Source organism: Schistocerca serialis, chromosome 12, assembly GCF_023864345.2.
Source record: "Schistocerca serialis cubense isolate TAMUIC-IGC-003099 chromosome 12, iqSchSeri2.2, whole genome shotgun sequence".
In the NCBI taxonomy this organism is placed as follows: Eukaryota; Metazoa; Arthropoda; class Insecta; order Orthoptera; family Acrididae; genus Schistocerca; species Schistocerca serialis.
In genome coordinates this window covers 106,885,968-106,913,700 of record NC_064649.1, presented here as the reverse complement: position 1 = coordinate 106,913,700, position 27,733 = coordinate 106,885,968, and the positions used below count along the sequence as shown (strand labels likewise).

General features: G+C 43.3%; 1 protein-coding gene across 1 annotated transcript in view; it reads left to right on the top strand.

The window, feature by feature from the left end:
* The window catches only part of LOC126427972 (tyrosine-protein kinase Fer-like), a 129,117-nt gene that overhangs the window by 17,664 nt on the left and 83,720 nt on the right, over positions 1-27,733 (top strand). The window contains exon 2 of the mRNA XM_050089858.1: positions 20,136-20,324. Within this exon, the coding sequence (XP_049945815.1) occupies positions 20,136-20,324 (189 nt within the window). The remainder of the gene's footprint in view (positions 1-20,135; positions 20,325-27,733) is intronic.

Genomic DNA, 27,733 nt, shown 5'->3' with positions numbered 1-27,733 from the left:
AAGTGTTCCATATGCCTCCTTGAGGTGCATGGGATAATGTCAATATGGTATTCAAATTGCTCCCGCACTGCAGAGAGCATGTCTTGAGTTACAGCTTCCACAGCTGCTGTTACCTGATGTCTGAGTTCATTCGTTGTTGTCGGTAACGGAGGCACACAAACAGAGTCTTTTATAAGACCCCACATGAAAATCACATACAATCAGGTCCAGTGACCCTGGAGGCCACTAATGTAAGGCTGAATCATTTTGTCCAGTGCGACCGATCCATCGTTCAGTATCCCTTGATTTAAAAATTTCCCGCCGCGCGGGATTAGCCAAGCGGTGTGAGGCGCTGCAGTCATGGACTGTGCGGCTGGTCCCGGCGGAGGTTCTAGTCCTCCCTCGGGCATGGGTGTGTGTGTTTGTCCTTAGGATAGTTTAGCTTAAGTAGTGTGTAAGCTTAGGGACTGATGACCTTAGCAGTTCAGTCCCATAAGATTTCACTCACATTTGAACTTTTTTTTTTTTTTTAATTTCCCACATTTTCAGTTGCCAGTGTGGCAGTGGCCCATCCTGTTTGTAAATGAAGTCGTTCGAATCAGCCTCCAGCTGTGGGGAAAGAAAGTTCTCTAGCATATCGAGATACATGCTTCCTTTAACAGTGTTTCCCGTGATACTGCACAAAGCACATTAAATTTTGGAGAGCTCCTCTCATATACAGCTTCATATGATTGTTCCGTACTCCATATTCTCACATTATGACGGTTCACCTTTCCATTTAAATGGAATGTTGCCTCGTCACTAAACACTAAGAGTGGAAGAAAACTGGTCGTCATCCATCTATCCAAGAGCGAAATTACATAATTCTACACGTTGGTTTGTCACCTTCATGAAGAGCTGTTTGACACCTTCACGAAGAGCTTCTTTTTTTTTTCTTTATTGAATTTCGATTCCCCCCGAAGGGGGCAGGGTGGCAGCAGCGCATTACGCTGCTCTGCAGGCTACAGACTTTTTACAACGTAAGAAGAAGTTAAGAAACAATAAAAGCAGGCGGTAAAACTTGGACTTTAATTGTAAAACGGCGGAAAATTGTGGAAAGTTAAAACATGGCGCCAGTCTGGTTTCTGTTCACAAGAGATACAAAATCACACCCAGCGACAGTTTGATGCCCGTTCGCAACACTTCGGAAAAGACACACAACACTGAACACTCACTGTAAACACTGCACAAAAATGTCGGCACAAAGAGGACACACCATAGCCTAGAGCAGAAGGGGGGGGGGGGGGGGGAGCTGGACAGATTAGGGGGAAACAAGGAAGGAGGAGAGGAAAAATGAAAGGGGGGGAACCAAAGGAGGGAGAGGACTCATAAGGGGTGGGGGGCGGGCAGGGCAGATGCGAGAGGAAATGGGAAAAGGCAGAGGATGGAAATGCAGAAAGACTCGTGGGAGAGAAGGGGGGCAGAGAGAGGGTAGGTGGGGAAAAAAGAGGATGGTAGGGGGGGAGAGGGAGCCCAGGAAAAGGACAGAGAAAAGGAGGGGGAGTGAGGATCAGAGTTGATATAAGGGATAAATGGAGGGAGAGAGGGCTTCATCTGGGAGGGGGAGTTGATGGCACCTTGGGAAAGGAGATGATGAAGAGCTTCCAGTAGCTGAATTTTTTATGGTTTCTCGACGTCTGCGTCAGACACTCGGGGTCAGCCCGGCGATTTGCCTTTATACGAACAACCTGTTTCTCGGAATTGTCCTTGCCACCGCCTAATGTCTGTTCTGTAGGAGAATCCACACCATACCTAGTACGAAAGTCACGCTGAAAAATTATTACTGACCTGCACTGCATAAAGCATAGAACACAAAACTTTTTCTGTTGTCCTGACACCAATTCTATTAGAATTGAAGTGGGTGCACACTGCTGCTACCTAGCGGCAACCATGTAAAACTCGAGAGTTAGCTCTTTACAACAATACATTGTTGACGCACATATTTCAAAGAACATAATAGTTTTGATTTTTTTTTAAATCGGATGATTCTTTTTGATACAACCTGTGTTTTAAAATGTATTATTCACTAACTCAAATACGAAGTTCCGTACTTGCGATATCAAAAATCAACTTTTGGTTTGTTCCAAAAGTGTGGTGTCTGGTGCCGCACTGTAAATTTACGTATATATAAATGAACTTTGTAACACGCCTTTAGCTGCGAGGAATGGCCGCGCGGTTTGAGGCGTCATGCCACGGATTGCGCGGCCCCTCCCGCCGGAGGTTCGAGTCCTCCCTAAGACATGGGTGTGTGTGTGTGTGTGTGTGTGTGTGTGTGTTGTTCTTAGCATAAGTTAGTTTAAGTAGTGTGTAAGTCTAGGGACCGATGACCTCAGCAGTTTGGTGCCTTAGGAATTCACACAACACGCCTTTATGAGGCCTGTTTCTTTTCAGTTCGTTCGGTAAAAATTTTTCAATTGATTTTAAACTAACTTCCTCATAAGCTAGAAACTCCAAACTTTCATCACAGCTCAGAAATGAATGACACTGCAGTATTAACTGGCTTTAGTGTCTGGTGTGCGGCGGGGGGTATTTTGTTTTTCTGTGTGTATGTCTGTCCGTCTTTTCGTACAAATTTTGCAATTGATTTTAAACTAACTTCCTGGTAAGCTAAAGACTAACTTTCAACTTAGCTCAATACTGAATGACAATACAGTATTAATTCGCTTTCTTTTTTGGCGTGCGGCGGAGAGCACTTTGTGTAGCATTGTTATTTCCCTGTTTTCCTGTTCCAGTCGCGAATGTTTCGCATTTGAAAGCGACTGCTGCTAAGCCCCAGTGTGGGCTCGGTTCTCTCAGATTTTTACATTCGGCGTCTTTTTTCGGGATATGCGTAGGAGGCAGCAAAATATTGGTTGACTCAATTGCAGAGAAACTGAAATAACACTGAAATTTACCTCATATCTCTGTTGTAATCTCATGAATGAAATCAATTGGAAAATCTGACACGCACGAAACTAAAAAGCGGACAATGACTATTTAAATAAAAGTGGTTTTTAATATAACAAGTTTTTCATTTGAAAAGAAAGAATTACTTATTCAGTTCAATATGCAAAGCTGCAACGGTGTCGAAGGTTTTCATTGGATAGCTTTCATTCGAAAAAATAAATGAATAATCATCCAACAGACGCGTGAAGATACAACAGACGTATTCGATCATTCTCATTCGGCTGTTCCCACAGATTGGTTTCAGTCAAAACAATGAATGAGCAGTCCGACCAATTGGATGATTGTTTTCATTCGGTTGCTCTCACAGGCTGGTTTCACTCCGAAGAATGAATGAATCATTCAGCCGATACGTAAAACTACAACCAAACACGCCGACTCTTTTCCAACAATCGAATGAGTCGATTGTTTCCATTCCGTTGCTCCCATCAGCAGTGTAGGGTATGACTAGAGCTTCAAGATATGTAAACAGGAAAACGCTACTCTCAACCGTTTTAGGGAAGATCAAAAATGGTTCAAATGACTGTAAGCACTATGGGACTTGACACCTGAGGTCATCAGTTCCCTAGACTTATTAAAAGTAACTAACCTAAGGACATCACACACATCGATGCCCGAGGGAGGATTCGAACCTGGGACCGTAGCAGCAGCGCGGTTCCGGACTGAAGCGCCTAGAAGCGCTCGGCCACAGCAGCCGCCTAGGGAAGATCTAGTTTGAATATTTTAGGCGTGCTTATATGCATTCTGTGGTCGAGAATGATCAGCCTGGAAAATAAGTACGTAGTTTCACAACCCCCAAGTCTGTGGGTCGAAACTCGATACTGCTACTTCTTCTTTTCATTCTCACGTAATTCTAACTACAGATTTATTACGAGTATGGGAGTTATCAATATTTGTGGAGTGGGAATCAAGAACGAGCTAAGTACCAGAAGACTGATTCCAAGTAATCGTTTTTTTTTTTTTTTTTTTTGTTGTGACAAAATGTTTCAGGGATAAAACCTCAACAATATTTTTTTTATTTATTGTCTACGGTAAAAGTCAAACAATCATTGCAAATTTTTTGATGTACCCTTACTTTTGCCGATGAAAATAAATATTTTGTTCCGAAAAACGCAGAATCTGCTAAATACCACACAAGTACCGGCAAAAACGTGGTAAGCGCCAGTGAAAGAAATCTCGAGCGTGTTGTTGATAATGAACATTTTACAGGTACATTTCACAGATACACTATCAAGTGATTAAATTATTTTTCCTTCTTTTAATTTTATAGAGCACAAAGCAATTGATGAATTATTTGAAAAATGTTCCATAGCGACTTTCAAATAGGGCAGCATTTGTTGTAGCTCCTTTTTCATTTCAGCTGACTGTTTTTTACAATGTTGTGACGGTAATTCAAACTTCTTCATTATGTCAGAGATAGTCCCATTCCTGAAACTGTTATAGGTGCTCCAGTCTTCCAAGTTCGTTAAACATTGCTCTCATCTTGATGACACCGGTTGCAATTTTTTTCACATGAATCCTACTAGATTTGGAAATATTTATTTTCGTTGTGTTAATGTGTGTATCGGCAGCTTTTTTAAAAGAAGGAAAAGGTTCTCAGGCTGGAGAGTGTAGTAGCCCCAAATGGACTGTTAAGGTGTCGCGTTATCCATAACTTTTACGAGGTCCTTAGGTACTCGACGCTCTGACATTCTTCCAACATGAATGAGATTTTCACTCTGCAGCGGAGTGAGCGCTGACATGAAACTTCCTGGCAGATGAAAACTGTGTGCTAGACCGAGACTCGAACTGGAGACCTTTGCCTTTCGCGGGCAAGTGCTCTACCATCTGATCAACCTAAGCGCGACTCACGCCCCGTCCTCACAGCTTTAATTCCGCCAGTACCTCGTCTCCTACCTTCCAGACTTCACAGAAGCTCTCCTGCGAACCTTGCAGAACTAGCACTCCTGGAAGAAAGGACATTGCGGAGACATTGCTTAGCCACAGCCTGGGGGATGTTTCCAGAGTGAGATTTTCACTATGCAAGTTTCGAAGGTAGGAGACGAGGTGCTGAGAGAAGTAAAGCTGTGAGGACGGGGCGGGAGCAGGCAATGTGATGCAGCGTCAAGGGTAACCGCAGCTGTGGTCTCCGAGCTGATAGTCCGTGCTGCTGCATACGTCGTCGAACTGTTCGTGCAGATGGTTGTTGTCTTGCAAACGTCCGCATCTCTTGACTCAGGGATTGAGACGTGGCTGCACGATCCGTTACAGCCGTGCGGATGCCTGTCATCTCGACTGCTCGTGATACGAGGCCGTTGAGATCCAGCACGGCGTTCCGTATTACCCTCCTGAACCCATCGATTTCACATTCTGCTAACAGTCATTGGATCTCTATCAAAGGGAGCAGCAATGTCGCGATACGACAAACCGCAATCGTGATAGGCTACAATCCGACCTTTATCAAAGTCGGAAACGGTACGCATTTCTCCTCCTTACACGAGGCATCACAACAACGTTTCACCAGGCAACGCCGGTCAGCTGCTGTTTGTGTATGAGAAATCGGTTGGAAACTTTGCTCATGTCAGCACATTGTAGGTGTCGCCACCGGCGCCAACCTCGTGTGAATGCTCTGAAAAGCTAATAATTTGCATATCACATCATCTTCTTCCTGTCGGTTAAATTTCGCTCGTGGTGTAGCACTAGTGTATGATATCTGTTTGGTTCTCGTGCAAAAAATAAAATTGTTTCCGGACTTAATGTACTCTCTGTATGTCAAAAATGTGCAAACGAACAGTTACAGCACATACAGATAAGTACCATTATCACTGCTTAGCAATACGCAGCAATTCAATTATAGTTCTCTTGTAACCTATAGATATTTAGTTTCCTTTTCAGAGTTAAAATTTTTTATTGAAAATGCTTAAGAGATTCGTACGCTACACTTTGAGCCAAACGAGTTTATGATTACGGAAAGGAAAAAAAAATTAAATATTGGATCAGATACGTTGATGATGTGCTGCATTGGTGGACTCGTACAATTAGACAAATAAATACATTGCTACAAAATTTGAACCCCCAACATAAAAAAATTCAGTTGACCATGGGGCTGGACGATAACGTAGACATTAGCACAAGAAGACACTTATTTCGCACGTATAGGAAAACCGCAGCTACAGATACGATAATCCGTGAAACCGCCGATAGCCCACAGAGTCACAAACACGGAACTTTCCTTTCGATGGAGTATCACCTGATTTCTCTTCCATTACCTGCATCTGGCTTTCAGACAAAGCCGCAAATTATTAAACTTATCTTCTGCAGTAATGGCTACCGCTCTGCCGTGATCGATAAGTAAGAAGTGAATATGCACGCTGGCCAACAATCACTAGCTTTTAACACTTGTGAGTCACCACATATTTCAGTAAAATTTCAGATAACGTAGCAAAACAGTCTCGCAAAAGCAGTCCTGCGTTTTATAATACCAATAATTCAATTTTTATTCTAGTAGAAAAGAGAACAGCAACAATCGCCACAGAGCGGTGTTTGCAAACAAATCGCGTACACGCACTATGGAAACCTATATACTGCACTGATCAAACGGACGGAACTGTGGCAGTTAGGTTATCTCAACATGAGAGAAGCTAGAGATAAAAAAGACATTAAGTATATCAAACCTTTGTGGAACAACTTTTAACAGAAAACCACTGACATGACGCAGAATGTGAAGTTTTACGCACTGTGAAGAAGAGCAGAAAGATGACCGCATTGGAAATACTAGAAATACCAACGTAGTAGTAAATGACCAAACACAATTTCCTGTTTCCACCTCTATTGAGTTTTAGCTACGCAAATATTAGAACGAAAATTGTAAATTCAACTTCGATTTTCATCTTTAGCTAAATGTAACTCCACATAAAAAATTTTATTTTTGCTTTCAGTTAAATGGAAAAGCTCAGCGCGGCATAACAATGTACTTCTGTACTTTGTAAATACTCTACCTGTCACAAATTTTGCATCATCTGTAGAAATACACTATTGGCCATTAAAATTGCTACACCACGAAGATGACGGGCTACAGACGCGAATTTAACCGACGGGAAGAAGATGCTTTGATATGCAAATTATTAGCTTTTCAGAGCATTCACACAAGGTTGGCGCTGGTGGCGACACCTACAACGTGCTGACATGAGCAAAGTTTCCAACCGATTTCTCATACACAAACAGCAGCTGACCGGCGTTGCCTGGTGAAACGTTGTTGTGATGCCTCGTGTAAGGAGGAGAAATGCGTACCGTTTCCGACTTTGATAAATGTCGGATTGTAGCCTATCACGATTGCGGTTTGTCGTATCGCGACATTGCTGCTCCCTTTGATAGAGATCCAATGACTGTCAACAGAATGTGAAATCGATGGGTTCAGGATGGTAATACGGAACGCCGTGCTGGATCCCAACGGCCTCGTATCACTAGCAGTCGAGATGACGGGCATCTTATTCGCACGGCTGTAACCGATCGTGCAGCCACGTCTCGATCCCTGAGTCAAGAGATGCGGACGTTTGCAAGACAGCAACCATCTGCACGAACAGTTCGACGACGTTTGCAGCAGCACGGACTATCAGCTCGGAGACCACAGCTGCGGTTACCCTTGACGCTGCATCACATTGCCTGCGATGGTGTACTCAACGACGAACCTGGGTGCACGAATGGTACGAATGGCCGAGCAACTGGCTCGTCACAATACGCGAGTCACTACTCTTGATGATCTGTGGTATCGTGTTGAAGCTGCATGGGCAGCTGTACCTGTACACGCCATCGAAGCTGTGTTTGACTCAATGCCCAGGCGTATCAAGGCCGTTATTAAGGCCAGAGGTGGTTATTCTGGGTACTGATTTCTCAGAATCTATGCATCCAAATTGCGTGAAAATGTAATCACATGTCAGTTCTAGTATAATATATTTGTCCAATGAATACACGTTTATCATCTGCATTTCTTCTTGGTGTAGCAATTTTAATGACCAGCAGTGTACAAAAATATATAAACAGGCAGAATACGGCGTTGCGATTGGCACGCCTATATGACAAGTGTCTTGCGCAGTTGTTAGGTGGGTTACTGCTGCTACAATGGCAGATGATCAAGATTTAACTGAGTTTGAACGTGTTGTTACAGTCGGCTCATGAGCGATGGGACACAGCATTTCCGAGGTAGCGATGAAGTGGGGATTTTCCCGTACGAGCATTTCTTGATTGTGCCGTGAATATCAGCAAACCTCCGACATGACTGCGGCCGGAGAAATATCCTGCAAGAACGAGACCCACGACGACTGAAGAGAATCGTTCAACGTGACAGAAACGCAACACTTCCGCAAACTGCTGCAGATTTCAGTGTTGGGCTATCAAGTGTCAGCGTGCGAAGGGTTGAACGACGCATCATCGATATGGCCTTTCAGAGCCGAAGGCCCAGCTCTTGATGACTGTACGACACAAAGGTTTATGCCTCACCTGGGCCCGTCAACACCGACATTGCACTATTGACTACTTTTAACATGTTGTCTGGTCGGATGAGTCTCGTTTCAAATTGTGTCGAGCAGATGGACGTGTACAGGTATGGAATCCATGGACCCTGCATGTCAGCAGGGGACTGTTCAAGCTTTTGGAGGCTCTGTACTGATGTGGGACGTGTGCAGTTGGAGTGATATGGGACCCCTGATACGTCTAGATAAGACTCTGACAGGTGACACGTGCGTAAGCATCCCATCTGATCACCTGCATCCATTCATGTCCGTTGGGCAATTCCAGCAGGACAGCCAGCCGGTGTGGCCGAGCGGTTTTAGGCGCTACAGTCTGGAACCGCGTGACCGCTACGGTCATTGGTTAGAATCCTGCCTCGGGCATGGATGTGTTTGATGTCCTTAGGTTAGTTAGGTTTAAGTAGTTCTAAGTTCTAGGGGACTGATCACCACAGATGTGCTCAGAGCCATTTGAACCATTTTAACCGGCAGGACAATGCGACATCCCACACGAGTAGAACTGCTACAGGGTGGCTCCCGGAACACTCTTCTGAGTTTAAAAACTTCCAGTGGCCACCAAACTCCCCAGACACGAACATTATTGAGCATTTCTGGTATGCCTTGTAACGTCCTCTTCAGAAGAGATCTCCACCTCCTCGTACTCTTACGGATTTATGGAAAACCCTGCAGGATTCATGGTGTCAGTTCCCTCCAGCATTACTTCAAACATTAGTCGATCCCATGCCACGTCGTGTTGCGGCACTTTGCGTGCTCGCAGGGGCTCTAACACGAATTAGGCAGGTGTACCAGTTTCTTTGGCTCTTAAGTGTATTATGTATGTAAAACTGTGGCGTGCTTACTGTAAAACCTTCAGTACACACATCATCAGATTATTTGACTTGTCGCTCTAGCGAAGTAGGCGAGTGTCAGCAATATGTCTCGTGGTCTTATCGTGGCGTGTTTATCTTCTGCCGTTAGGTCAGACGATAGAACTGCCACTTCCATGCTTAGAGTAGAAGGTTGACGGTGACCAACTTTGAACAGAACTTGATTAATTTTCACACGCATTTATTAAAATAATAACAAGCATAAAAATTACTTAACTTGTTTCTGGATGCTATTTACAGTTGACAATTTGAAGTTCCTTTTGTACTGGTATGTTAATCTTATTCTCACATATATCTCTGATACTTGGCAAAAGTGTCTATACATTTATCTTCATGGCTATGTACAGGAATATGGTAATCTTATTAGGCGCAGACTGAAACTTGACTATAGACTGGTACAGACAAATGTAGAACTCATACAGACTGGTACAGACTAATGCAGACTGGCGCAGACTGTTGCAGACAAATGCAGACTGACTAATCGGAGGTCTGTACACTCGTTATAATACCTCGCGCGTTCAGGTATCACTGTGCGAGTGTGATCCGTGAGGGGAAAAGGTTCTACATTGGCAGCAATCTCATTGCCTGCATTACATATTAATACGCGGATCGGCGGAAGCAGAATTTAGTCCGTCTCTATGGCAGCGCCATCTCGTAGTGCGGAGGCAGACGACCTCTGCGCCTGCGCTGTTGTGCTTAGTGGGGCGCGCTGTAGTGGGAAAGTTGTGTGCGTGCTGACTACGCGGAACTATGTACACAAAAAAAACATATTAGGCATTTATGTTGTCTGTATGTACTTATGTATAAGATATTATGTATGTATAACAATAAGCGCCAGTTTCTTTGGGATCCGTGAAAAAGTTTAATACCATTTTCACGGAGCCTTTTTATCGTGTCTCTGTCCATCTGTCCTCAGGATCCGCATGTTTAAAATAGTTTTAAAAATACTGTTTAATACACATAACAGATGGTTTCATTAAAGTGCTTTAACCATTGTTTAATACAAAAATCTGCCTTTCATTCAGCGATACATCACCTAATGTCCACCCCATGGGTGAAAGCAACTACCAAATGGACAAACGCAATCAGACAAGTAGCACCTAGCAATTACTATTGTCGTACTAGGCCTGCTGATAACATATCGATATGTTTTCCAAAAAATAGCTATAGATACCAACAACGTTTTCTTTCTGACATATCATGTACTGGGGGGTGGCGGAGCGAATAGAATAACAAGCTTTTTCCGATTTGAAAAAGTTGCACCCAGCTGTGTTAAAAAACAATTTTTAACGCAACTATAGTTCAATTCTTGTATCTTGGCGGTTCGCACATGCCCACCCAGACTTGGGAGATTGCTGCATTGCCAGTTGCACGCGCCAAGAGAAGCAGCGCCATAGTATAGTATAGTTTGCAAACTTACGTTTAGGGGGGAGCGCGCAGTTTATGAAGTAAAGCCACCACGCCGCAGAGACGTGCTCCCTGCATTCCGCGCTGTGCGCGATTTTGTCATCACTGCACTGCTCGCCTGTGCAGACACATGTGTTCCGACTTCTTTGACACACTTTATTATTCGATTTCACAAAAACTGTTTGGTCCAAAAATTTGATTGTTACACGTCTTCTTGACTGATACCTTCCCCCATAAATGACTTAATTTTGTTTCGATGTTCAACACAGTTGTTGTGCTGCATTAAATGTAGTAAACCATTACACGAAATTTTGAGGAGTTTGCAGAGGTAAAAGTCCTTAGCATATACTTTCAGTATGGTTGATTTTAGTTGCCACTAGAAATTTCAAAAAATTACATTCAAACGAATAAAATTCATGAAGTATGACACTTCGGCATTGTTTTTAAATGAAGAAAACATTAAGCACCATACAAGGTTTGTACTCAAAACCTTTCGCTTAGCAACCAAACACTTTAACCATTACACTAACACAGCTCGTCTTTCAACAGAGTTCCTAGAGGATTTTAAAATATGACGCAAAATACCGACAAACAACATTGGTATGACTATGAATTACTCACGTTTTGTCGAAGTACAACAGGAAATAAACAATTACCGCTGTTCTTTATTGCGAAAAAGCAGTTAGAGAGAATGATACAAAGTCCTTTCCTTGCTAACGCCAGAATTAGGAAGCTTATTGCTTGTTTGGTTTAATTAGTTAATATAATATGAAGCAATTGGTATAAAGAATGCTTTTTCCAAACTTTCTGTAAAAGAAATTCTGCTATCAAGACATTGCTTTTCTTCAATTACTTTATTTATGACTGAACGTTTCTAAAACTGAAGCCACTGGTTCGTGCTCTGCACTGCAGTCGAGCTCTGGCAACGTCGCTCTCTGTTCATTGGCTGACAGTGTTTTGTGACGTCAGATGCACAGAACGAACCTAAACTCGGCCGCCGTCGTAAATGACGCGCACTGTAGTGTGCTGTTTCTTTACGCTGACATTCTTCGAAAACAGTTGCTGAATATGATGAACAAAAATCTAAACGATAGGATTGGCCTTTGTGTAGGACGGAGAGATGTGAGGGGGGAATGGTGACGTAATCGGCGCTCTGCGCTACCAACAGAAACTGCAAGCTTTAGCTTCACCACGCACTTTTGACACTACAACTGCTGGGTCGCTGGCGTCTGGAAAAAAAAAGAAAAAAAAACGGGGAAAAAACAGGTGACCAAAGGGAACTTGCATGCGGCTGCAATTGTTAGCAAAGTGGCTATCGCCAATCGTAAACGTGCACTGTTTTCCTTGCACTTCTTGCTCTAAGGGGGATAAGTAGGCTGCTAGTTTGTTGAACTACAGAACATTTAATGATAAATGTTTAAGATTTTGGAATAAATCAATACCTAAATATACAGCTCTAAAACCGGCAGTATATTTACAATATGCAGACGATATTTTTATAGGGCTATACATTGATATTATTTCCGTCGACATATCGATGTATCGTAACTTTTTTCAACATATATAGTGGGATGAGGAAACAAAAGAAAAGATTTTTGAGCTTCTCCCGGCGTATTTGATAATTAAAATATCCACGGGTGTACTGGCGGTCTACAGTGTCCAACGGGCACAATATTTCGGCGATCATACATGTCGCCATCATCAGGTGAACTGACGGACTGAGCTCCTGTGAACGTGCCGGCACGGAGATCCGTACGCTATGGCTGCTCAGGGGGAACTGGGTTCGGTTGCGGCGGCGGCCGATTTAAATACCCTCCACCCGCGGCGCGCTCCCTCCTCTGTCCGCGCCCCGCGCCACGGTCGCGCGGTGGAACAGATTGCGACGGCGTCTGAGATGACGTCGGTGTGATGGCTCTGTCAGCCGTGGTCGTCACAACTATACGTTTGCTCGATTTACTCTCGATTAACCCAATCGCTGGTTCCGAAGCCTTGCTAAGATTATAGCCACAGTCACGGTTTATGAGGTCGTCATTGGTGCGAATTTCGATGGCCTTTCTAACAACGCTGTCCCAGTATCTCGACGTCTGTACCAGAATCCTCGTGCGTTCGTACTCCATAGCGTGATTTTCCGACAAACAAAGCTCAGCTACCGCCGACTTGCTCGGATACATCAGTCGAGTGTGCCTCTGGTGTTCACGGCATCGATCCTCGACGGTACGCATCGTCTGACCAATATACGACTTGCCACATTGACACGGAATCTGGTACACGCCGGCCTTCCTCAAACCGAGGTCATCTTTGGCGCTGCCCACCAGTGCACGAGTTTTATTCGGAGGACAAAACACAGTTCCGACCCGGTGTTCCTTCAAAATGCGGGCGATTTTCCCCGGGAGTGCGCCTGTATATAGAATAAACGCAGTGCCTACCTCCGTGATTTCATCCATCTCCACCGTGGTTCAACAACAAAGTTAGGAAACTACTGCGAAAGCAAAGAGAGCTTCACTCCAAGTTTAAACGCAGCCAAAACCTCTCAGACAAACAGAAGCTAAACGATGTCAAAGTTTGCGTAAGGAGGGCTATGCGTGAAGCGTTCAGTGAATTCGAAAGTAGAATTCTATGTACCGACTTGACAGAAAATCCTTGGAAGTTCTGGTCTTACGTTAAATCAGTAAGTGGCACGAAACAGCATATCCAGACACTCCGGGATGATGGTGGCATTGAAACAGAGGATGACACGCGTAAAGCTGAAATACTAAACACCTTTTTCCAAAGCTGTTTCACAGGGGAAGACCGCACTGCAGTTCCTTCTCTAAATCCTCGCACGAACGAAAAATGGCTGACATCGAAATAAGTGTCCAAGGAGTAGAAAAGCAGCTGAAATCACTCAACAGAGGAAAGTCCACTGGACCTTACGGGATACCAATTCTATTCTACACAGAGTACGCGAAAGAACTTGCCCCCCTTCTAACAGCCATGTACCGAAAGTCTCTAGAGGAACGGAAGGTTACAAATGATTGGAAAAGAACACAGGTAGTCCCAGTCTTCAAGAAGGGTCGTCGAGCAGATGCTCAAAACTATAGGCCTACATCTCTGACATCGATCTGTTGTAGAATTTTAGAACATGTTTTTTGCTTGCGTGTCATGTCATTTCTGGAAACCCAGAATCTACTCTATAGGAATCAACATGGATTCCGGAAACAGTGATCGTGTGAGACCCAACACGCTTTATTTGTTCATGAGACCCAGAAAATATTTGATACAGGCTCCCAGGTAGATGCCATTTTCCTTGACTTCCAGAAGGCGTTCGATACAGTTCCGCACTGTCGCCTGATAATCAAAGTAAGAGCCTACGGAATATCAGACCAGCTGTGTGGCTGGATTGAAGAGTTTTTAGCAAACAGAACAAGGCACGTTGTTATCAATGGAGAGACGTCTACATACGTTAAAGCAACCTCTGGCGTGCCACAGGGGAGTGTTATGGGACCATTGCTTTTCACAATATGTATAAATGACCTAGTAGATAGTGTCGGAAGTTCCATGCGGCTTTTCGCGGACGATGCTGTAGTATACAGAGAAGTTGCAGCATTAGAAAATTGTAGCGAAATGCAGGAAGATCTGCAGCGGATAGGCACTTGGTGCAGGGAGTGGCAACTGACCTTAACATAGACAAATGTAATGTATTGCGAATACATAGAAAGAAGGATCCTTTATTGTATGATTATATGATAGCGGAACAAACACTGGTAGCAGTTACTTCTGTAAAATATCTGGGAGTATATGCACGGAACGATTTGAAGTGGAATGATCATATAAAATTAATTGTTGATAAGGCGGGTGCCAGGTTGAGATTCATTGGGAGAATCCTTAGAAAATGTAGTCCATCAACAAAGGAGGTGGCTTACAAAACACTCGTTCGACCTGTACTTGAGTATTGCTCATCAGTGTGGTATCCGTACCAGGTCAGGTTGACGGAGGAGATAGAGAAGATCCAAAGAAGAGCTGCGCGTTTCGTCACAGGGTTACTTGGTAAGCGTGATAGCGTTACGGAAATGTTTAACAAACTCAAGTGGCAGACTCTGCAAGAGAGGCGCTCTGCATCGCGGTGTAGCTTGCTGTCCAGATTTCGACAGGGTGCGTTTCTGGATGAGGTATCGAATATATTGCTTCCCCCTACTTATACCTCCCGAGGAGATCACGAATGTAAAATTAGAGATTCGAGCGCTCACGGAGGCTTTCCGGCAGTCGTTCTTCCCGCGAACCACACGCGACTTGAACAGGAAAGGGAGGTAATGACAGTGGCACGTAAAGTGCCCTCCGCCACACACCGTTGGTTGGCTTGCGTAGTATAAATGTAGATGTAGATGTACTCGATGGAGGACGTCTGCGTAGTACTTTATGGTGTTTAGAAATTCTTCCAATCCATATGTGGCATACAGCAAACCAGCGCTTAACAGTATTGGTTAAAAACAGTCTTGGTTGCAATTTTATTTTTTTATTCTTGAAGGACGCGTTTCACCTTATTTTGGCATCTTCAGGTTATCTACATAGAAAACAGAGAACAAATACATCTATTTAAGAACCGCGATCGCGTTGTGCACAGTTGGATAACCTATAAGCGTGTATAAACAGATCAACTATTGAAAGAGCTAATACCTTAATTTGGTATTTCCTAGAAGAATCCTTTAGTCAGTGTAGCCAAAGGGCATCGTCGAATATATCATGGCAACATCACCTTCGTTAAACTGAGTAAAAACTAGAAATATAAAATAGTAAAATCATTACCTTTTCCAGATGGACGCGAGATTCACCAAGATCTGCATAGCGAGTAACAGAGTAAGATGGGGGCTCAGGTAGTAAGCATAATGCGCCACAGCGTCGTGTGCCAGTACTGAAGACTAATACAGAATCACCTCAGGAGGTGAGAGATCGTAAACTGGATATACATACCCAGTAAAGGTTTATAAATGTAATGCACTTAAAACATTGATACGTTGGAATTACTAGGGGCAACACCTGTGCATAACTTATCCTAAAATTTTGACGAAGTAAAATATAAATGAAGGCGGTAAATTTAAAATGAGAAAACAAGGTGTATAATACAGCACACAGATGCAGTACATAAACAGATGTTTCGTATCATATACCACTAGAACGAGAACATTAATGGGGGTAGGACGTCAAACGGGCCGACTTGGAGGAGGAGAGGCACCACAAGACATTTTATTTTACACTGTCTATACTTTTACAAATAAATTCATAAAACTTTGTCATCATGACCAGGAAGGATTCAGGATTCACACTCATAGCAGTGGAAGTGCAAAAAACATAACAAAATAATATTTTTTACATGTGAAAGTTCATCATGTTTTCACTTACTGTTGGCTGCATTTGTTGGTATAGGTATATTTTTCTTCACAAGTAAGAGAGATTCTTTGATGAATTTTGCAGAGCATACAAACCATACTTACAGATGTGTGAAACTCTAGAATCTTCCAAATCTATTAAAAACTGTGGTAAAAATTGAGATAATTAACTACAAAAATTGATTTTTTTTCTAAAAATAAAGTTTAAAACGTAACAGCTCATTAATTTTTTCACTAATTGAATAGATTCTAGAGTTTGAGACACCTGTGAGTACGGTTTGTATGCTGTGCAAAATTCATCGAACAGTCTCTCTTACTTATGCTGAAATGTGTACCTATAGCAATAAATGCAGCCAATAGCAAGTGTACAAATGATGAAATTTCACACGTAAAAAATATTATTTTGTTATGTTTTTGAAATTCCGCTGCTATGAGTGTGAATCCTGAATCCTTCCTGGTCATGCTGACAAAGTTTTATGAATTTACTTCTAAAAGTATAGACAGTGTAAATTAAAATGTCCTGTGGTGCCTCTCCTGCTCCAAGTCAGCCCGTTTGACGTCCTACCCCCTTAAAAACACTGCTCCGTAATTTCAGATAAAGAGGCCGCCCATATAAATCTCGATATTGCTACATTCGGAGCTAGAACTTTTAGAAGGGAAACTTTTTTTATAAAATACAAGTAAAATTATTAGACTTAAAAATACAAACTAACGTGGAAGAAGGACGTTATGCGGCTAAACTCCCCCCCCCCCCCCCTTTTTTTTATAGCTGCATTGAAATGTGCAAAATGCGTCATCATTTAAAGCGACAAACTCGCAAGTATCCTATTTGCGTCAAAAAAACACTAATGGCTTGACTAAGAAGACGACATAAGACGAAAGAGGAACAGGGCTCTTATTTAGGCAGAATAACGAGAGCTCCAGGATTACACTAATAACGCCGATTTCATAACTTCTAAAAAGGCCTGGTTGGAGCCAAATATCTGGCCGTTAAGGAGAGACAAATCTTCGTCTTCCATATGCCTAAATATTTCAATTTCTTCCAAAATGTTTAGCCTCTTACCCTTTTGCGCAAAATGCAAAATCTTAAGATTTTGTACTTGAGGAGGACTATGGCCACTGGCTTTAAGGTTTTGGGCAAAGGCAGAGCTCTGCTTTACCTGTCCCCATCTATTAAGAAGATGTTCTTGCAATCTATTCTATCTTGCAATACCTTTATCTGAAATTACGGATCTGCGTTTTTAATGTTATCGTTCTAGTGGCATATGATACGAAAAATCTGTATGTGTACTGCATCTGTGTATTGTATTATACACCTTGTTTTCTCATTTTAAATTTACCGCCTTCATTTATATTTTACTTCGTCAAAATTTTAGGATAAGTTATGCACAGGTGTTGCCCCTAGTAATTCCAACGTATCAATGTTTTAAGTGCATTACATTTATAAACCTTTACTGGGTATGTATATCCAGTTTACGATCTCTCACCTCCTGAGGTGATTCTGTATTAGTCTTCAGTACTGGCACACGACGCTGTGGCGCATTATGCTTACTACCTGAGCCCCCATCTTACTCTGTTACTCGCTCCTGTGAACGGGAACGCGTTATGCAGATCTTGGTGAATCTCGCGTCCGTCTAGAAAAGGTAATGATTTTACTATTTTATATTTCTAGTTTTTACTTAGTTTAACGAATGCGATGTTGGCCTGATATATTCGACGATGGCTACACTGACTTAAGGATTCTTCTAGGAAATACCAAATTAAGGTATTTGCTCTTTCAATAGTTTATCTGTTTATACACAATTATAGGTTATCCAAGTCTGCACAACGCGATCGTGATTCTTAAATAGATGAATTTGTTCTCTGTTTTCTATTTAGATAACCTGAAGATGCCTAAATAAGGCGAAACGCGTTGTTGAAGAATAAAAAACCTAAAATTGCAACCGTTTTTAAGCAATACTTTATGGTGATTGTTCGACCCTGTGGTGCGTTCCCATGGTTTACCACACCGCGTGAGCCAAAGAAAGCAGTCAGTATCACTTTCACGTTACTGCGCACTAGGCAGGCCTTTGTGGTCTCTTTGACGAGGAATGCTTGTGCTGGGACGATTGAGATGCGGTTCGTAGGTCGTACCCATACACTCGGGACTTGTCAACACTGATAATGGTATTCACGAAGTCGGGGCCACTGTTCGTTGTGTCCACCATGTGCTGTGAGACTTGAGCATGAAGTCGCTTTTGCACCACCGTCTGAAGCTTTGGCAGAATTTTGCCGACACTCTCTTCGTGGCCAAATATTCGGTAACATTGGAAAGAAGAAAAACCGCTGCTGCCTACCTCTTCCGCAGTTTCTCTGACAGTCCCACGACAGCCCAGAGTGTTCACTCTGGGAATGATCTGGTCATTTGGGCACGTTGATGACCGACCGGAGCGTGGCTTGCTCTCCACCGATGTCCAGCTGCCTTTAAACCGGTCGTACCATTCTTTAATCTATGTGATGACCGTAGCATCGTCACGTGAAAAGCGTCTGAATGTTCTGAATGGTTTCCACATGGCTCTCGCCCAGATTCTGGAGAAACTTTATTCAGTATATATAAATGACCTGGGTGACAATCTGAGCAGTTCTCTTAGGTTGTTCGCAGATGATGCTGTAATTTACCGTCTAGTAAGGTCATCCGAAGACCAGTATCAGTTGCAAAGCGATTTAGAAAAGATTACTGTGTAGTGTGGCGGGTGGCAGTTGACGCCAAATAACGAAAAGTGTGAGGTGATCCACATGAGTTCCAAAAAAAATCCGTTGGAATTCGATTACTCGATAAGTAGTACAATTCTCAAGGCTGTCAATCCAACTAAGTACCCGGGTGTTAAAATTACGAACAACTTCAGTTGGAAAGACCACATAGATAATATTGTGGGGAAGGCAAGCCAAAGGTTGCGTTTCATTGGCAGGACACTCAGAAGATGCAACAAGTCCACTAAAGAGACAGCTTACACTACTCTCGTTCCTCTGTTAGAATATTGCTGCGCGGTGTGGGATCCTTACCAGGTGGGGTTGACAGAGGACATCAAAAGGGTGCAAAAAAGGGCAGCTCGTTTTGTATTATCATGCAATAGGGGAGAGGGTGTGCAGATATATACGCGAGTTGGGATGGAAGTCATTAAAGCAAAGACGTTTTTTGTCGCGGCGAGATCTATTTACGAAATTTCAGTCACCAGCTTTCTCTTCAGAATGCGAAAATATTTTGTTGAGCCCAACGTACATAGGTAGGAATGATCATCCAAATAAAATAAGAGAAATCAGAGCTCGAACAGAAAGGTTTAGGTGTTCGTTTTTCCCGCGCGCTGTTCGGGAGTGGAATGGTAGAGAGATAGTATGATTGTGGTTCGACGAACCCTCTGCCAAGCACTTACATGTGAATTGCAGAGTAGCCATGTAGATGTAGATTAGTAGCGCCGCTCCAGTAGTTCCGACATTTCCCCCTCAATGAAAAAGCGACCCGAGTACTAGACGCTACCTCACTCAACTACTGTTTGCCAGGATTTGACGCTGCCGACAAGCTGAAAAAAAAAATTCTAGCTTGCTCAGGCAGGTTCAAGGTTGGCTCATGCAAGCGCACTAGATTCATATCCATCAGGTGTTCTCGCAAAAAGAAAACACCTCATAGACTGGTTTTCCAAATATGGTGAGAGGCCGCTGTGTGGTGTTTCACAGGCCCTGCTGTAGCTGAAAGACGACTCGTATTTCCACGGGCTGCTGGACCGCATGTCTGCGGAACCGCTCCAGTCGTTCCGACATTTCCCCCTCAATGAAAAACCGACGCTATTACTACACAATACCTAACTCAACTGCTGTTTACCAGCAACTGACGCTGCCGACAAGCTGGAAAAAGAAAATTCTAGCTTGCTCAGGCAGGTTCAAGGTTGGCTCATGCCATCGCACTAGATTCATATCCATCAGGTGTTCTCGCAAAAAGAAAACACCTCTTAGACTGGTTTTCCAGAAACGGTGATAGGCCGCTGTGTGGTGTTTTGCAGGCCCTCCTGGAGCTGGAGGAGGACTCGTATTTCCACGGGCGTCTGGACCGCAAGTCTGCGGAGCCGCTGCTGCGGCGGGACGGAGACTTCCTGGTGCGGGAGACGCTCTTACTGGGTGTCTGGCAGCTGGCGCTGTCCGTGCGCTGGAGGGGCCAGCACCGCCACTTCGTCATCCAGACGACTCCAGAGGTCAGTCGCTGTGCTCTGAGGCTGGAGGCTCGCGTGGTTGTGGCTGTGTGTGTGTGGGGGGGGGGGGGGGGGGGCGGGGCGAGGGGGATGCGTTCAGCGTAGCTCTGGAACGACTGGTAATGCTACATTTCATTTCCTTGTCTTTTTATTTAATTTTATTTACTACTTTCTTTTTGTCTGTTATCCGCAGGCTGATCCAGTATTACCAGACAGTTATAATTATACTTTCCCTATCTAACACGGAAAGTACACTACTGGCCATTAAAATTGCTACGCCACGAAGATGAAGTGCTACAGACGCGAAATTTAACCGACAGGAAAAAGATGCTGTGATATGCAAATGATTAGCTTTTCAGAACATTCACACTAGGTTGGCGCCGGTGGCGACATCTACAACGTCCTGACATGACGAAAGTTTCCAACCGATTTCTCATACACAAACAGCAGTTGACCAGCGTTGCCTGGTGAGACGTTGTTGTGATGCCTGGTGTAAGGAGGAGAAATGCGTACCATCACGTTTCCGACTTTGATAAAGGTCAGATTGTAGCCTATCGCGATTGCGGTTTATCGTATCGCGACATTGCTGCTCGCGTCGGTCGAGATCCAATGACTGTTAGCAACATATGGAATCGGTGGGTTCAGGAGGGTAATACGGAACGCCGTGCTGGATCCCAACGGCCTCGTATCACTAGCAATCGAGATGACAGGCATCTTATCCGCACGGCTGTAACGGATCGTGCAGCCACGTGTCGATCCCTGAGTCAACAGATGGGGACGTTTTCAAGACAACAACCATCTGCACGAACAGTTCGACGACTTTTGCAGCAGCATTGACTATCAGCTCGGAGACCGTGGCTGCGGTTACCCTTGACGCTGCGTCACAGACAGGAGCGCCTGCGATGATGTACTCCACGACGAACTTGGGTGCACGAATGACAAAACGTCATTTTTTCGGATGAATCCAGGTTCTGTTTACAGCATCATGATGGTCGCATACGTGGCGACATTGCGGTGAACGCTCATTGGAAGCGTGTATTCGTCATCGCCATAATGGCGTATCACCCGGCGTGATGGTATGGGGTGCCATTGGCTACACGTCTCGGTCACCACTTGTTCGGATTGACGGCACTTTGAACATTGAACGTTACATTTCAGATGTGTTACGACCCATGGCTCTACCCTTCATTCGATCAGTGTGACACCCCACATTTCAGCAGGATAATGCACGACCGGATGTTGCAGGTCCTGCACGGGCCTTTCTGGATACAGATAATGTTCGACTGCTGCCCTGGCCAGCACATTGTCCAGATCTCTCACCAATTGATAACGTCTGGTCACTGCTCTTGATGAACTGTGGTATCGTGTTGAAGTTGCATGGGCAGCTGTACCTGTACACGCCACCATCCAAGCTTTGTTTGGCTCAATGCCCAGGGGTATCAAGTCTGTTATTACGGCCAGAAGTGGTTGTTCTGGGTACTGATTTCTCTGTATCTATGCACCCATATTGCGTGAAAATATAATCACATGTCAGTTCTAGTGTGATATATTTGTCCAATGAATACCCGTTTATCATCAGCATTTCTTCTTGGTGTAGCAGTTTTCATGGTCAGTAGTGTATTTCAAATAACATAATAGTTATGATATTTTAGAATCGGATGATTCTTTTTCTTACACGCTGTGTATTACAGACAGTTGCGTTTCCAAATACATTCCTGTTCTGATCTGGAACATTTTGTCTAACTTCACACTGACGGACGATGTCAGCCAGGTTGCCTATTGCTGTGTCTCTGGCGCGCTGTCGTATATTTAGTAGGTAGAGCCGTGTCTCCACAAATAGTGTACAGTTCCCTCGGTCTGAAAGAAGTATGTCATTCTTATTCCTTCTTTTATGTTAGGAAGGAATTGGTAGGTTCTCCTCGATGTTTCTGGACACGTTTCCTGTTTGCTGGATTCGTTGCCATAATCTTGAGATTACACTTTGCGGCACAAGGAGAGCTTGTGCTACGACCTGCTGTGTTTGACCAGCCTCCAGTCGCCCTAGTATTCCACCCCTCATAACGTCATCAATATGTGTTCTTTGATCCATTTTCAACACACAGTCACTATTAGCACGTCTGAAAACGTGTGCACACTTCCTCGCTGCACCGTACTCTGACATGCACCAACACACCTCTGCGTATGACGACTGCTGCCAGCGCCACCGTGCGACGACAGCAGGTCAGATGCACCGCATGGTCATACCCCGAGGTGATTTAAACCCGTAAACCGCCCACCAGAGCGTTGTTTCACCACGTATCGGCATTATCCTTAATTTATGAGCATGAGTGTAGCATTCCGCCTTCAAAGTCTGTTAATCCAGTCGCGCAGCCATAATGACGTCGGAAGCCCCTTCACATGAATCACGTGAGTACAAATGGAAGCTCCGTCAATGCACTGCCCCCTTATACCTTGTGTTCGCGACACAACCGCCGTCTGTAAATGTGCATATGGCACTCCCATGACTGGTTAACCAGATGTGGTACGTTTGAAGGGGTGGTCGAATGCCCTTGCTGTCGCCACCCTGTACCCCCCAGGAAGGGAATAGTGTACCCCAAGTGTCTGCGTGTAGTGTAATTCATGGAATAGTTTGATGCGTTCAGATGTCTGCGAGCCGTGTAACTGAGGCAGAACGTGGGGACCAGCCCAGTATTCACCTAGCAGGACGTGGAAAACCGCCTAAAAACCACATCCAGGCTGGCTGGGACACCGGCCCTCGTTGTTAATCCACTGGGCTGATTCTATCCGGGGCCGGCGCACCTACACGAGTCCAGGGAGAAGTGCATTAGCGCTCTTGGCTACCCAGGCGGGTCACTGCACTATGACTCTGCTTCAAATATACTCTCCGATTGTTTGCGACAACCAAACCGCCCTCACTACATCAGTGTGTTTACTACATTTATTACATAATCCTTTTTTAGATACTGTGTAATGTTGATGCATTAATTTGTTCTGAAAGCGGTGCTGATATTCAAGACAATAAAAGCGAGTTAAAAGCTGGATATATATATATATATTTGTTTCTTTTTATTTAAATTGTCTTTATATATATATATATATATATATATATATATATATATATATATATATATATATAAAGACAATTTAAATAAAAAGAAACAAAACAGTTTATATTAGGTCATTTATTTTAACATTGATCATTGTTCTGTTAAAATTTCAGTATATTAAACTTGATTCATAACTAAACTGGTGCCTTATTTAGGATTGTGAAAATGTTAGTTTGTAATCTTACGGAACACATCAAATATGGAGGCAAGATTGGGAGACTGCATACAACACTGCATTCATAAAATAACACGAAGAACGTTGAAACATATGCAAGAGGAAATTAACCACAACCAGCCGATTCAATTTTCACCCAAAGAAGTTACGTTCGTAGCGCAATCCTGTCCGTCATGAAATCACCATACACTGGTATACTAAATTCATACTAACTCTCTGTGAAATCTTCCTGAAAAGAGTAGCTGAGGGCTACTTTGATGATTACACTACATGCTTCACGTGGTCAACTTGGTTTACACAAAGAGTGTAACTCTATATTTAATTTTGATAATTAAAATAAATTACATCGAAACACAAATTACAAAAGAAAAACCTCGAACTGGTTACTATCGTCTTACTATTAACCTGATGGGTCAAACAATTGTATAAGCACGTGGTACTGGCCTCATGAAGTACACCCCAGGTGGGTTGAACATAAAGAAAAGTTGCTATATTGAAAAATATTGTCAAGACGAGATGTTATAATCTCACGCACACTCGCATTTAAGATTGATGATCTTAGTTAGAGTTACTGATCAACACGTGGTTCCACTTTACTCACAAAGTAGAGACAAAGCAACTAGTGGAAGATATTCTGAACTTCACACTCGAATTACACTGCGTTGCAATTTAAGATAACATTAGATAGTTTAGATCTAAACCTGAAATAAAGGCGATTACATTTTCAGTTAGGTTGCATTTAAGAAATCCCTTGTCCTATGGGCTTAGCAGAGACGCGCTTAGCCGGAGATCTTACCACTTCAGACGCTCGCCACGGACAGACTGCCGTGGCCCCTACCGAGGGTGCTTCCAGAATCAAAACGGAAGTGACCAGAGAGGCAGCTTCCTATACCAACATGACGAGGGACGGACAGGACCATACTAAGAATAGAAACCTCTTTGCTTTTAGAAAGCATAGCTACCTGTTCTGACGTTGGTCCTACTGTTCTCTAGCAGACAGGCTTGTCTGCTACCATCAAGCATGCAACTAGAAATACCTTTGCTCATTCATCCTTTCACACAGAAGGGAAGGGGGATGACAGTATCTTATCATATACAGTACATAAAAGAAAGCGGATGTAGGTTCCGTATGAGACTGTGTGACATGAATTACATATAAACTGTGTTTTAAAGTGTAGTAGTGTGACAGATCGTTCTTGTTTATGTGTAAAAGTAACACGTTCCACTGCTCAGTCTCCTCCATTATAGTCAGAAACACCACAGTAAATTTAGAAGCGGAATGTATGCCGTAAATGACAACAGTTTTAAAAAATTAACATGAAAGGAATCCAACAGATACCTTTCTACTGCATTTAAATTACATAAACATATCCATTCACAACCAAATTATTTACCAAATAATGACAAAATCTCTTACATTAAAAGTTACTCTGTCTCTCAGAATTACAACACCAATGAAAATTCCCTGTGTCAGACACCGTATAGTGCAACATACGCTGCTTGCCACTAGCCCTGTTTACACTTGAGCTCCACCCAATTATCACCTCATGTCAGCTGTGTCTGTAGAAAATAATGGCCCGCTTTTTTTATTATTTTTATCTAGCAATCTGTTATAATGTTTCACCATCAGATATTATCACAGCTCTTATCTCCTTATTTTTTTCTCCAGCCGTTCATAAGGAGAGATATCGTTGGATGACATGTTCGATTTCTTTTGTTTTCAATAGCCTGTTTGCAGGGAAGGGAGATTAGGTTTTGCGCTCGTGTCTGAAAGGACGGGCAGCGTTTGCGATTCCCAGCTGCACGAAAAACTTCTTAATTATTTCGCTGGCTGCGAATTTGTTGACGTCAGCTGCCCACTACGTATGGACCTACTACCCAATTCTAACGGTTCTTTCAGACATGCACGTAAGAATTACAAGCCTATGCAGGCACACGGCCTGTTGCGGGAATCCAAGTGACGTTCTGAGCATTACGCGATGAACCTAGTGGCAGTGTGACATAAGGAGGTTTGGATGATACCAAGAAGCGTGCACGGATAGCCGAAGTTGATGAGGGGACGTATTTGAAGCTGCAATACTTTGAAAAAAAAAATTCTATAAAATCCAACATTGTTAAGGCAATGTAACTAAATTTCGCACAGTTGCTATGGAATGTTATACGGATATACACGTTCGATTTCATGCTTGTTGAAGTTATCCATTTTTTGTTGTAAGCAACTGCAATTTTACGACAAAGTGAATACGAAAATTCATTTTCCCGAAAAATCTATCAGGACGAGATTATTGCATTTTTTTACAAAGTTTCATATCCCATTATTAAAATACCTGAGGAACAGAACATGAATATCCTATTTTTGCTAGATTTTTTAGATCTTTCCGAATATAGTGAAAAAAAACTATTGCAGTAGAAGAAATTTCCTTCCACAGATTGTTTTACTACAGCATTCTCTAATTGCAAGCCAAATTTCAGTACTATAATGTCAAAGGTTTAGGTACAAATAGTTGTCAAAATGTAACTTACAAGAACCTGAATCAAAGATTTGACGCCGTTTGCATTAGGCCTTACCTTATCTGGGTGAACTAATGCAAATCGTAAGCATTTTCCTCTTCATCCCCAAACAATCTTTTCTTTGCTTGTCCAATTAGTTTAACATGGCCAGCCGCTGTGGCCGAGTGGTTCTAGGCGCTTCAGTCCAGAACCGCACTGCTGTTACGGTCGCAGGTTCGAATCCTGCCTCGGGCATCGATGTATGTCCTCTTAGGTTAGTTAGGTTTAAGTAGTTCTAGTCTAGGGGACTGATGACCTTGTTAAGTTCCATAGTCCTTAGAGCCATTTGAACCTTTTTTTTTTTTGGTTAACATGATTTTCGAACCGAGTAACAAGAATGCCACGCGCATGAATTCTCCTGTTATCAATTTCCTTCAGTATCGACAGTGTGAAAGTTCCTGGCTCAAATCTTAGCCTCTGTAAGGACCGCAGTCTGCCATGATTAGCTCAGTTAAAATTAAACAACCATCATACGCTGCAAGCTCATCAGCAGTTGTGGAGAGAAATGTGTCTTGGGGCATCATTTTCGCATCAAAGAGCTGTAACGTCTATTAGGACTTTGAGATTTTCCGTGCAGTCACATTCGTAGAAGTTTTCGACCTGATAAAGGCCGAAATATTCCCCACATTGTGACTGCATAAAACTGGAAGGAAACACCGCAGGAATAAACAGTTTGAGGAAACACAGAACAACAGAGGGGTGTGGTTCAAAATGGCTCTGAGGACTATGGGACTTAACTTTGAGGTCATCAGTCCCCTAGAACTTAGAACTACTTAAACCTAACTAACCTGAGGACGTCACACACATCCACGCCCGAGGCAGGATTCGAACCTGCGACCGTAGCGGTCGCGCGGTTCCAGACTGTAGCGCCTAGAACCGCTGGACCACCCTGGCCGGCCAAAAAGGGGTGTGGCCTTGTGCAAGCTTTTGTTAATTATTATTTTTATCATACTTAGGAGTTGAATTGGAACGTAATATTCAGGAATTGAAATTTCAGATCCATGTAGTAAATGAAGATTCTATAAAAATATTTTACAATTTTGGTCATTGTTGCGTAGGTCCCCCATTAGGCAACTGCTTGCAATAAGTGGTAAATCTGGAACTGAGACCCAGTCATGCACAAATTGTCATACGTCGCTACTGAGTAGTAGATGTGTACCTAATGCAGCTGATGTCAAGAAATTCGCGATCATCGAATTAATGTCAGAGATTAAGTTTTAGTTTCCCATTCATGTCGAGGTCTTTAAAGCCACAGCACACGTTTGCTTTAAGAACGAAATTCGCAGACTCCTGTGCCGCCATGAGGTGAAACGCTCCCCCCCCCCCCCCCCCCCCTACAACCTAGATATGTATGGTTCTGTACTTGAGTCGGCAGAGGGCATGCGGAATAATGTGGCTGGTAGATGCACAGTTGGCTGGAGAAGTGTGGAGTGGGTGGCAGTAGTGGGGTCCCGCTCGGAGTTCTGTAGGGGAAATGCGGAGCGCTGAAGGGGAAGTGCCGTTCTATACTGCAGCCTACACTCATATTTTTTGTAAACATTGAATGGAGCCTCCTTACGCCCGCACTTTGATAGTGACCA